Genomic DNA, 13,608 nt, shown 5'->3' with positions numbered 1-13,608 from the left:
ATGGATCTCTGGGTCCGGGAGCAAGAGAGAGGGAAGAGATATCTACAGGCACTGAAGAGGGAGGAGCTAAAGGGACTGACTGTTGACTCAGCTCGGGGGCTAGTACACTCCTCATCACCTCGAAGGCTCCCCTCCCGGGGAGGACCGAGAGCTCCCGCTCCGAGGAAACAGGAATCCCCGGCCCCACTGAAAGGGAAGGCTCTGAAGCAGATGTCGGTGACGAGCTTACCAAAGCCGAAGCTCCGAGGGGGAGAACGGGGTCGGACAAGGGTCCGATGCCACTCGCCCCCTCGGAACAGACAAGGGAAGCCCGACGACCGGATCCCTCCAAGGACGGTCTCAAGGAGGAGATAGGAGTCGAAGACGACGGAGCCGAAAGGAGTGGTATCGGCTCCGAAGCACCAACAGTCACAGTTCCAATAAGCTCCGGCTCCAAGCTCTGAAGGAGAGTCGAAGGAGGAATTTTTGGAGGGTGTGGAATAGCGGTCGTCTGCTGAGACGGGCTATGAAGTATCTGGGCCAGTGCCTGTGATTTCAGCAGTCTACTCACCACTCTCTCCAAGTCATGGTCTGAGAGTCTGGAAGACCTTGAGGATCGGCTCCGATGGCTCTGCTCCGAAAGTAAGGGAGAGGCCGGAGCCGAATGAATAGGCTCCAGTGACGGAGATCTGGATCTCTTTCTCGACGGAGCCATCTGAGCCGAAGAACCTTCGGTTCCAGTTGGAGCCGACAACTTGTCGGCTCCGAGCTGGGTCAGAGATGTGTCGGCTCCAGCCGGAGCCGACACAGGCATGGAAGCAATATTGGCGCCGATCGGCGCCGATACCGAACCTTCAGAGAAGGAAGGATTGGCTCCAGCCGGAGCCGATCTCGACTCAGAGGGAGTTGGAGCCAAGGCTGAAGGCTTGGACACTGAAGCCTGGGCCTTGGGAGGCTTTGAGGGCTTCCCCGAGCTGGACTTAGCCGGGGAGCTCTCAGGTTTTAATAAGCCCCTGAGAATAAGTTTATTTCTACGTTCCTGCAGGACTCTCTGGCTGAAGGAGTGGCAAATAGCACAGGAGTCCTGCAGGTGTAGAGGTCCCAGGCAATAAATACAAGAAGTGTGACAGTCTGTCAGAGACATCTTCTGACAGCACGAGTCACACTTCTTGAAGCCTGAGACCCTAGCCTCTTTAGACATGACTGAGTACCAAATCACACACACACTACACAGTCAGTCCAAAAATTAAACTAGATTAACAAAACCAAGTACAGGGAAAAAACACACAGACACACCCAAACAAACCCTGACAGGAAAAATATAGGAGGGGTAAAGATCTAAGGCCCGACTAGCAAAAATATGAATAAAGGGAACGGGACACTAACGGGAATAGGGCTAAGTGAATCGGGAAGTTAACAAAGTAATATATATATAAATATAAAGTACTGGGGTGGACTAAAGTCTCAGAAAAAAAGGTAGAAAAATTCACTTACCAGGAGCTGGTAAAAAGTTACCTCATGAGCGAAGTGGCAAACGAGATCTGAGTAATCTCCACCTTGCATCATGGGATATGGGGCTGCCTCGAGCTGGTGGAAGTGACTCTTGAGCTTATCAAGTGCCGAGTCGGAGCCGAGGATCGGCTCCGAACCCATCCAGCAAGAATGAAGGCGAGATTGACAACTTAACATCCTTTCTTTTAGGTTACTTCAAATCTGTGAGTGTGGCTGTCAGTTTGGAACATTTGTTCCCATAAGGAGAGTAAAACTTCAATATCTGAAGATGTACCTAACTTTGTGAGTTAGTATTAAGTTAATAGGTTTAGGAGTATTATTTTTTTTAATGACAAGAAACTAATGTATAAAAGTTCAACCTGCAAAACAGTGTAAGCATGTAACACAAAAGCCGGACATTTAATTAAAAAAAAAAAACTTTTACATATAAAAGGTGAGAATAACAATACTTTAATACAATGATGCTTTCTGTGATATCTTTAAATGTCAGTGGTAATACAGATAAATACAAAAAAGAAAGAGTAGATTGCAAATAGCTATGCTAAAGGAGGTACACTTGGAAAGAAGTGAATGTGTGAATTTGATAAAGAAAGGTTTTCAGGATGGTTATTCAGTGGAATACCAGGGCCAAAGTAAAAGAGGAGCCCTAATATGAATTTGCAAGAGGGGCTCCAATAGTGATATAAGAGGATAAAAAATATAATAATGGTAGATTTGTAGTACAAAGGGTCTACTATAGCAAGAGAGGAGGATCATACTGGCATGTATTTATATTAAACCTAAAACTGCTATAAAAGAGCTCAAGAAAAATCTGGGAGAAATAATCAGCTTTCAGCAAGGAATATTACTTATAGGTGGTGACTGGAATTTGATTCAGGAAATGCAAATGCTAACACTGCCCTGCTCATCAAGTCCCAACTTTTAATTTGCAGCAGTGAAGACATGTCTGGGGGGCCCATAAGAGAAAGTATAACAAAGGAGGGTATACTTTTGAAAAAAAATTATGAAAATATTTGGCAATGAAGATGTGAATTCAGTACTAGGAGTTTGGAGAGAATTTACATATTACTCCCTAAGATACAAAAACTGGGCTAGGCTAGACAGAATTTACATTTCACAGAACATGTGCATTTAATTAAAGGTCTTGATGTGCACCCAATAACTATTTCAGATCATGTGCCAACAATAACTAAAATGAAAACATAGGATAATGAAATAAAAATGAGACACTGGTGCTTTTCCACCTATCAAAAAGAGAGGAATTTAAGGAATGGGTAGTGGAAGTGATTCAGGAGCTATTAGAGAAGATAGATTTTTTCCTGAAAATATAGCTAAGGAGTTTGATAAAATTAAAGTGGGAGATATGGTTAAGTAGTAACAAGAATTATTTAGAGAGACTGACAAATATTAAAGTATTGCAGAATAGGGGGAATCTCAAAGAACAAGAGGACGGGCAAAAGCAGAATACTAAAAAATAAATAAGGGATTACCTCAATCATATGCATGAGTTTAGAAAGATGGCTGTTATGCAACTGTTGTTTGATAACTGTAGAGCACAACTTTTAGCACGATGACTCAGGCAACAAAAAGTAGAGAGAGCCATTGCCAACCTTAGGGAGCCTATAACAAGGAAGGTAACAGGAAATCCTGTAGAGGTATTGGAAATATTTTGGAAATTCTATGAAAGTCTGTATACAGCAGAGAAATATGGAAATCAAGAAAAGGTACAAATGGAAATGTTAATGAAAGAATTAAATATGATGAGATTAGAGGCAGATAAGGCTCAATCACTAACAGATGGGATAGGAGGAGACTAGATAAAAACGGCGATATATAACCAATCTACAGAAAAGTTTCCAAGAATAGATGGTATTCCCGTATGTTTGGAAGCTAGAAGGGAAAAAACTGATAAAGACCTGGAAGGTTTTGTTTAACAGTATTTTAAGAGGAGGACAAGTACCAACCATCCTGGAAGAGAATGGTGGTAGTTGAAATACCTAAAGAGGGCAGAGATCCATCAGATCCAGCTTCATACAGACCCACTTCAATAATAAACATTGAATAGAAAGTGTTTGCGTCTATAATGGCTAAAAGAATGGCAAAAGTGATGCCAAAATTAATAGATATGGATCAGTACGGTTTTGTGGAGGGGAAGCAAACATCTGAAACATTAAAAGAACATTGATGATCCAAACAGAAGGAGAATGTAAGAAAATACCACTGCTGTTGCTGGGTCTTGATGCAGAGAAAGCATTTGACAGTGTAAGCTGGGACTTTATGATCAGGGCACTGGAAGGATTTGTATTTCCTGAAAAAATTATAAGGTTGATTAGGAGGATATAGCAGGGATCAGAGGTGAAAATTTAAGTGGGTGGGATGCTCTCAGATAATTTCTGCTTGAGCAGAGGAATCGGACAGGGGATCCCCTTTGTTATTTGCATTATATTTAGAACTACTGTCAAAGAAAATAAGGGACTCAGAAATTCAGGGATATAGTTGATATGGTAGTCAGAAAAAGCTGTCTCTATTTGCAGATGACATTATTTTAGACCTGACAAAGCCAGAAAAGGGACATTACAGTTTTGTGGAACATTTTGAGACAGTTTCAAATATTTTTGGGATACAAAATTAATGAGGCAAAAACAAAGGCAATAGTGGCAAATTATGTACCCACATACAAATTGGTTCAGCAATATTCATATTTATGGGTGCATGAAAAAATGAAGTACTTAGAAATATGGATTAAACATGATTCCACTGTGGCAGTTAAGGGTATGTGGGAAGAGAGTAAACAAAACATAATGCAAAAACACTGAGAAAATGGAAGCTGTTATATGAATATCGATAGTAAGCTACAAGGAGTTAAAATGTAATTAGTCCCTTTAGTCTTACACACAGGTCAGGCATATTTTTATCAACCATAGGAGAAGCTGTGGAAAGCAGTTAATACATAGCTGAAGGATTTTATCTGGGAGGAGAAGCCGGCAAGAATCAATTGGGATAAGCGGATTCTTCCAATAGTACAATGCAGACTGGGATTGCCTGATTTGAAGGGGTATTTCAGAGCTACACAGTTAAGGATCCTATACATAGCACAATCAGAAAACTACAACTCAAAGTGGAAAGGGATGATGATGAAACAAGGGGGGCTCAAGAAACAAGGACTGACTGGGATTTGGGATGCAGATCTTTAAGAATAACAACAATAATCATACAGAATATTATATTCACAAAGTATCAGAAAGTATTCCAAGTACTAAACCAGCATGGGAATGGAGAAAGGAGATTCTGCTGATAGGGATGACAGCAATTAGGGATACAGACAACAGGCAAGAGGGGGCTGGAATGTATTGGAGAAAAGTGGCAAAACAACCAAGGTACTGGGAAAAATAACTAGAGAGGGAAAGGTAATAGAATGGGAAGACCTCAAGAATTTATTTGGACTGCAGGTTAGAGATTGCCTTTCCCATCAAGGATTGATATCAGACTACAGGCAAAGAGAAAGAAATACAGGAGTCCTGAACTAAAGACCAGCACTGGTAGAGTTTTTAGTAGAACTTAAAACAGAAGCTACCATTAAAAAAGGAATAATTAGAACAGCATATAAAATATTGCATGATAACTATAAGAGCCAGTCAGAGGAGTTTAGAAAGGATTGGGAAGAGAGACTGAATAAGCAATTCACAAAGAAACAATGGGGAATATACAGGTCCCTATTAGATAATCGAACGATTGAACGCCATATGGCTGACACCATATGATCGAACTTTCAAAATTTCGAAGGTTGCGAACGGCTCTGTACAGCGCAGAATGGGTGAATTTCCCTTTTCTGCACTGAAGTGTGATCTCGGAGTTGGTATGTTTAAGTAGGAGAGTGTGGGGGGTGCAGGGGGGCTTGCCCCCCTGCTCAGAGCATTCAGTTAAGTTTTTTTTTTACTTTTTTATTATATATTTGATGTTTCAAACTTCGCTCATATGTCATTCGACATACTGAGTTTGAAGTTTTGAAACCGATTATATAACATAGACCCAAATATACATATGTCGCCTATATATGCAACAAACTCTAGAAAATTTAGGATTTTTGCTTGGAAATTGGAACAATACATATAGGGGAGGAATGAAATTTAAAGAAGTCAGGACTTGAATGAGCTATGTAATGTATGACTGACAATGATTGGGTAAATTATAAGTGATGTATAATGTTTGCAACTAGAATTATGTCAATATGGTTTGTGATGTAAAATGCTTGCAGCTGGGATTATGGCAACATGGTTTGTTTTCATTTGTATAAATGTATGATTGCCAGTGTCATAAGTGATAATTTAATAAAGATGTTTCTTGTTAAAAAAAATAATAAAATAAAGAGGTGTAGCTAAGGTGGGGTAAAGGGGCTAACCTCCCCAGATGAAAAGTATTACAGACAGAAACTCTAAATTCCCAGTCTTCAATGCATGCTGGCATTGCATTTGTTCTCAGAACACTAGCACTCCCAGGATGACAGCTGCTGCTTGCGAGAGTTTAAAATGAGAGCAGAATTTTTTTCTTTTTGAAGGAGCTATCACATCAGAGGAAAACAGGCTAGCTACACCACTGATGGCCTACAGTACAGTCGGTCACCTGGGAAAGTTTGTGTTAAGCGGTCCTAACACCTGCATGGTAAATCCTTCTAGTTTCTGCAGCTGGTACTCTACACCGTCATAACAAACTATGTTGTGAAGACCACCATTTCTTATGCAAGTTTAGTAAACTTAAGGATTCTGTCCTGCTTTTCCCACTTTTATTTACTGTACTGCACCAACCATACTTTTTATGCATACGCAGACAGCCCCTGAGCAGAGTTACTCAGAATGAGTGGGTGAACTAATTTTATGCAATCTGAGACTACTCTGCTTCATGAGACAGGGCAGCCTCCGTGACAGAAGCCTTCTCCATACTGACCTCTTGTGCTTCTATATGTGACAGTTTCTCTTTCACTGGGAAAGCTTCCAAGTCATTTGAACACGAATCTTTAAACACACTATTAAACTCCATGCACTGATTACATCAAGCACTGTACCAAACAGAAAACATTGTTTGCTATAAATTTTTTCTGGGGTTTATCTGCCGTAGCCATAAATGTGATGATCTGCTGTTGGGGAAGGAAAGTAAACCTATTTTTTTTGTCTGTGACTGATGGAGCTGCTTTCTGTTAACTGCTCCACTTTGTTTTCTGTTTGAAGAACTCTGCTTGGCCTGGTGTATTTGTTCTATGTGAGAGGCAGACACTTAAATTAACTAAGCTGCCCATGTCATGTTTTTTCATTGGTTAAATGGTCTCTTGGGTGATACTTAAATTACTCACTGAAAGTCAAAGCCCCTGTCTGTCTGAAAAGACTTCAAGCGTGTATAAACTAAAGCACAGTTGGCGATTCGCTGTTTTTTCTCACCCACCCTCCCCTTCGTTGATCTGCTTTTTTAAACCTGGTGATTTTAAGCTGCCCACCACTACTGTAAAATGAGCTTAATAAACTCCTCCCTTTCTGAACTGCTGTTGATATATCCTGAGCCATTTACTTGCCTCTCCCTGTGCTTACAATGAAAAAGTGCATTTTACCTCCCAATGTCTGTTCTACTTGATCTGACTTCATTATTTAGCTAGCTACTGGATACAGTAGTGTATTTCTACACTCTAGCAAACACTTGTTTTTACATCAAAAGAGGTTAGTGGATTTTCCTTCTAGTGCACTGGGAAGTAGCCTGGTCTGTTTAGGTTGGGTAAATACTTGAGATTTCTGAATGTACTTTTAATGGCTGGAGGGCTTATTTATCAGCTTATCTTGTTTTTTTGGGTTCCTATTACCAGATCGAAAAACGGTAATCACGAATACGAAAAGAGCGACACGTACTGCACAAAATACGTAAACGCTGAACGGTCAAAACCACAAAAATTTAAATGTCGAGGTGTAATGGTTGGCCCATCTGCGGTACAGCTCCATAAGGTAAGTGTGCGATAGACAGGACTTTAGGGTTAGGATGTGGGTTAAGGTAAGTGAATAGATAGTTAATTTATGCAAGATTTAGTGTAATGTTAGAAGTAGGGTTTTTTTTTTAACTGTATGTAGGCATATTATTTATTTATTTATTTTTTTGGGTGTATGTAGGGGAAGTGTGTTGTAGTTATGGACCTTAGGGTTAGGGAGGGTTTAAGGATAGTGCATAGATAGTTGTGTATGTGGGGTTTAATGTAGAGTTATAAGTAGGGTTTTGGTGCTTTACTTTAGGTAAGAAGTAGGGTTTGGTTAGTGTACGTATGTGGTTAATTTATTTTGTTTGGGTAGGTATGTAGCAGGTGGTGGGGTTGGCTGACTATGACAGTTCGATATTTTATTTTTCGCTGTTTAGTGTGTTCGGGATTCACGTTATATGTGTCGCCGTTTAGGTATTCGCGTAAAGGGTTTTTTGATTTGCTAATAGAGACCCTGTTTTTTTAGTGCCTTTATAAACTCTGTACAACTGAGTGGCTCTTGGCTCATTTATTCAAAGTGAAGTACTCTTACTGAATAATCATACTTTTATAAGCTGTTTACTGTATCCATATCTTTAAGTCTGTTGTAACATTTCACTCTGGACACTCATTTACTGTGTTTTTACATTAGGACAGGGGTTATTCATCTAGTGGCAGTAGTTGTTTACCTGGTCTACCTGAGCTACGAAAAACGCAAAAGGGCTCCAAGTATTTTTTTGTACTTCTCTGCACTTCATTTGTACTGTTACGATATCTAGATAGCACTGACTAGATTCAGACTGTCTGAATCGAGCATGTTATTGTTACACTTAAGCACTAAACCAGCTATTTTACATTAAGAATGACTCCCCTGCACTCTTGTGGCAGAAGAGTCTGAATCCAGCCATGTCTGAACTGGGGACTGCAAGAGAAAGGTTCACTGTGTGCTTTTCTATTGGTACATCAGCTTAAGAGTGTTTTAATTTTGCTGTATTTTAGCCTTGCATATGTGCATTGCAGCGCACCATGCAACAGGGGTTAATGATGCCCTGTATAGACGCAAATGCATCGAAACTCGATTTTTCCTTCAACATTCTGACAGTGGAACCCTCCCCAAGCTTTCTTACTGTAGTACGGGCCAGCTCAGCTGCACACTAAGCAACAATGCCACACTTATTCAAAGCGTTCAAGAGAACAAGCACCTTTATTAGTCCTAGCACAAAAACTGGTCAAACTAACTCGCTCCCTTCCCTTATAGTGCATATGGGAAAAACCTGCTATCATGAAAGGGCAGTCTTCCATCATTTCACTGGCCTGCCTGATTGACATGGGCATCCTGAAGCAATATGGTAATTGCCTCATGTACAGCGACAACCACTTAATCCTAAAACAAATACCCTATGTGAGAGATGTAATTACACTATGAAATTGGATAGGTTCTCTCATTCTCTCATGTAACAACAAACCAGACAACAAACAAGTGTCACCTCTCACACAAAATAAGGTCACGACACAAAAATCTACACAAGTGGAGGTACTCACTAGAAGCCTACCAAAAGATCAGAGACCTCTCAAACTTGCACACACTGCTGTGCAAATAGAAAACACTACACATAACATATATACTAATGTGTCAGCAAATAAGCAGCTAAGACAAACACCTCAGAACCTAATATCTTGGTCACAGGCAACTCCATAGTGAGACACACAGATGTCCCGCTCACCATGCTGGACAAGGAGAAGGTCACAGTCAGCTGCCTCTCGGGTGTGAGGATCTGTCAAATCACACATGCACTCAAGTTACTCAACAACAAGTACTGTTATGACTGTCACAGTCCATGTTGGGGTGAATGACTTGAGACGCACCTCTTTGGACTATATGAAGAGAGAAGTAACTTAACTCTCAGATTGTGTGTCTCACGCAGGTATGACCCTAGCCCTAAGCAGCATACTACCTTCACCCAGGATGATGCCACAATATAAACAAAAAATGAGAAACTTCAACAACTTGGCTTGTAGTGTCAGTCCAGGGGGATCCAGTATCTATCAGGCTGGGAAAAATGGTTGACAGGCCATGCTGCTTTGCCAGAGATGGGCCATGCTGCTTTTCCAGAGATGGTCTGCACCGGTCTCCTCTAGGCTTTCAGATACTGGGAAAGGTGCTTGCTTCCCCATAGTGCCTTTTCTAGTCAATGATTTTCGACATAATAAAATCCACTGGAGACAAACTCAAGGTACTACTGCTTAATGCTAGGAGTCTAAACATGAAACTGCACTCCACATTTTGGAGGATGCTGACATCTGTGCAGTCACCAAGACATGGTTCAAGGCCGTGGAGCCATCCCAGCCATGCAAGGCTACAATACCTTCCACACATTCAGACCTAAAAATGAGCATGAAAGAACCAAGGTGGAGTTGTATCCATCTTCAATAAAGCCAAGTACACGTCAGCACTGGTCAAGTAGTATGACTCTCGAACTACTCCATGTCCAAATAACTATAATAGGCAAAATGCCCTAACACATCAGTGCCAGCTATAGATCCCTGACAATGAACTAATAAAAGAACACCGCCTACCTGAACTTACTGGAGTCACTCACCACAAAATCCAACACCTCAGTCATGGGAGATTTCAACTATCCTTCCATCGACTGGGTGACACACATGAGCACAGACATGATCGGTTCCTGGACTTTGTCAATACAAATGCTCTAGAACAGATAGCCTGCATCCCCATAAGGGGCTCAATTGTCCTAAACATAGTACTCACCAACATGGGGGGGGGGTCACTGCACTCCCCTCCCCCTGTGTGATGGCCTCCCTAGTAAGGACGGGCTATAAATCAGTCTAGTCTGAAGTTAACTATTGGACCTGTCACCATCACAGGAACAAAAAACTTTTCCAGAGCAAACTACAGCCTACTAAGTGATGATATAAAACTTTTTATATCCCCTGAAATCATAGCCAACAGTGACTACTACACAGAAGTGTACATAAATGTTCTGTACAAACACTTAAGCAATTGTATAGACTCAGCTGTACCTAACCAGATTAAAACAAAGATATTCCCCCCCAAAAAAAACAAGTCATCCTGATGGACCGCAAGTATCAACAGGTTATATAACAAAAGGAAAAAACTGATGTCTATGAACAAGAGGGAACTGGCTCAGCAGCAGCAGAATTCCCTCCACAGCTTGAACAAGCAAATCAGAAATCTTATAAAATCCTCTAATGCTAATTACGAAGTTAAAATAGCATCCCTAGCTAAGGATAATCATAAGACATGCTTTAACGATGTCCAAAATCTAAAAGGGAACGCCCAGCTATGTGCTAAACTGGCAGTAGATGGTACCAATCATACTGTACTGGAGGAAACTGCCAACCTGCTATCAGATTTGGTGCAAACTTCATCCTCCTGTCCCCAATCAGGCATATCTGATGACAGTCTTCTGCCTAGTATCTCTGGAGATCAGATCATATCTGCGCTCTCCAAGACCAAAGACATGGCCTCAATGACACCAAATAATATAAATTTACTAGTATCATCAATCAGCCATTTACTGTAAAAGTAATTATAACATTTCTTTTGTTACAAGAAAATCATGTCTTTGCCTCAGGGTGGATTATGATAAATAATTATGATTCCTTTTTTGTTCAAGAATACTCCATAAGGAAAGAGTAATTTACAGTCATTACATAAACTACATTACAAAAGTCTGTGATAAATAAAATGTCAGCTCCTTCAAATAACCTTTCCTATTACACAAACCTCTGAAATAGTGTTGAATAAATCACTAAAACTCTGTGCTTGTTCTCTAGTGTTTTGTTTAGTTGCTGTTGCTGCAAGTTCCAACCAGTACTGAAACTCATCATTTGGTGTCAGAATGCCTGTAAAACAAATGGCAAAATATGATGTCACCAAACTGCTTCCATCTCAGTCAAGTAATTGTACATTATTTAATCAAATGTTTCTTGCCAATAACGGAGACAAGTACAAAAATGTAAATACAGCAATATTTTTCACAATAATACAGTAGCACTGTAAATAAATATGCTTATCATAAATCATAAAAAACAAGTAATCTCAGTGGTATCCCCGAAGTCTCAAAACAACCCACTAAACAAGTATAGTGGGTCCAAAAACAAAACATTGTAAGAAACTTCTCTGTGTGGAAGATTTTCAGTCCATATATCTCAAGTTAATCACTGTATATTAATCAGATCAGACAGTAGTGGTAGAAGTAGTGAACTTAAACTTGTCTTAAGTCAAAAAAAAATAATAATGATAAAAAATATATAATTGTACAGAATTACTAAGTATTCGAAAGTAATCCAAGCAAGGCTGGCAGTCAGTCTGTTTCCAGTTGAAAATCCTTTAAGTACACAGACAAGCAATCCAAGTAAAACAAAAATACAGTTAATAGTTTTCTCACAAGCTTTCTAAATATATATATACTTTTTATCAGGCAAGGGGAATGGTCCATTGTGCTGTAAAACAAAGTGTTATTGGTACACATGTTAAATTCACATCCCTTCCCCCAGTGTGACATTCGAGCTGGTCCTGCTCTACTTAGTAGCAGTCATAATAATATAACCCTTATGTACTTTACATAAAATTTATAATGATGTGGTACCTCTTTTATTTAAGTAGATTATTAAGTCTGTGATCTTATCCAAGACAATATACTACATGGCTAGAAATATATAAACCTTAGTCCATCTGGCAATCAAAAAAAAAAAAAATATATATATATATATATATATATATATATATATATATATATATATATATATATATATATATATATATATACACACACACACACACACACACACATATATATATATATATATATATATATATATATATACATATATACACTTTGCATGTAAAAAATCAATTGTAAAAATCATATTCTATTTTCATAACCTATTGTTAACAAAGATCGCTTTCGTCCTTCTAGACTTCTTCAGGTCTGTGTACAAGAACTATCTATAAAAGTACATATAATTGTATAATTAGTTAGTATAGTTATTACACATCATTTTGAATAAAGTGGAAAAAAAGAGAAATAGAAAAAGAAAAATAATAAGAAAACATGTATGATGATGGAAACAAAATATACACTAAAATTACAACTGATTTAAAATGGTATTTAAAACCAACTGGTAGAATAAAATAAAATAAAATTAGAATAAATTAAATAAATTTAGTCATGTAAACAATGTGGCAATTTTCTAAGTTCCAGTGCACTTTTAATTGAACAGTAGTAGTATAGTCCAGGCTTCCTATAAGAGTTCAGCTTTAATTGCCACGAGTTCATGTTTTTCCAGAATATTCGGGCTGTCTCCTTCAAGATCACCCATGTCTATGTGATCCAGGATCTGGAACTTAAAACATGTTTGTCTTTTATGAAGAGAAAGGTGTCTGGCTAGTTCATTATTTTTACATCCAGAGCAAATTTCTGATAGATGACATGAAATCCTATGCTTGAGTTTATTTACAGTCTTGCCCACAAAGAATGCATCACATTCATTGCACTGTGCCCTGTAAATTACATTTGTAGTGTTGTCACCCCCTGCACTGGTCTTAATGATTTTCTTTGAATAAGGGCAATAAAAACTATCACCTTGCTGTATAAATATACAAAATGTACAATTAGTTTCACATCTTTTAGTATTTCTCTCATATGGTCTAGGTTTAAATTCAACAAAACTTCTAATGCTCCTGGCCTTCCTATAAACAAAGGAAGGGGCTTCACCTAAGATGTTAATCAGAAAAGGGTTTCCTGTGACAATGTCCCCGATTTCTTCAATAACGTTTAGGTTCATAGGTTCATACTAGGCTATCTGCCCTAGGGCATTTATAAGCCTAGCCAGAATGTGTTTGGCTTTTGCCACCCATTTTAAATTTATTTTGCTATGCCCTTTTTCGAGGTTAGTATACTGTGCCACTGTCTAACAGTGACACAAAAGTGATACCCGGGGTAAACCTACGATCTCCCATCCACTCATCAAGATTCCTCTTGAAGAGAGTCAATGAGGGACTCTGCCTAACCTGGACTGGGATTTTATTCCAGAGTGAAGGGAGCCTCTGGGTTATGAATCTGTCCCTCCAGCATGTCCTATTT

At 39.2% G+C, this 13,608-nt stretch overlaps 1 protein-coding gene across 1 annotated transcript in view; it reads right to left on the bottom strand.

Moving 5' to 3' along the window:
* DYNC2H1 (dynein cytoplasmic 2 heavy chain 1) overlaps positions 1 to 13,608 on the bottom strand; it is a 6,555,988-nt gene that overhangs the window by 6,227,064 nt on the left and 315,316 nt on the right. The window contains exon 5 of the mRNA XM_044072582.1: positions 11,247 to 11,365. Coding sequence (XP_043928517.1) covers positions 11,247 to 11,365 — 119 coding nt within the window. The remainder of the gene's footprint in view (positions 1 to 11,246; positions 11,366 to 13,608) is intronic.

The sequence above is a fragment of the Protopterus annectens genome, chromosome 5.part0, assembly GCF_019279795.1.
Source record: "Protopterus annectens isolate FY-2018-M chromosome 5.part0, PAN1.0, whole genome shotgun sequence".
NCBI classification, from domain to species: domain Eukaryota; kingdom Metazoa; phylum Chordata; order Ceratodontiformes; family Protopteridae; genus Protopterus; species Protopterus annectens.
Note: the sequence above shows the minus strand (reverse complement) of the source record. Positions and strands in the feature narration are given on the sequence as shown.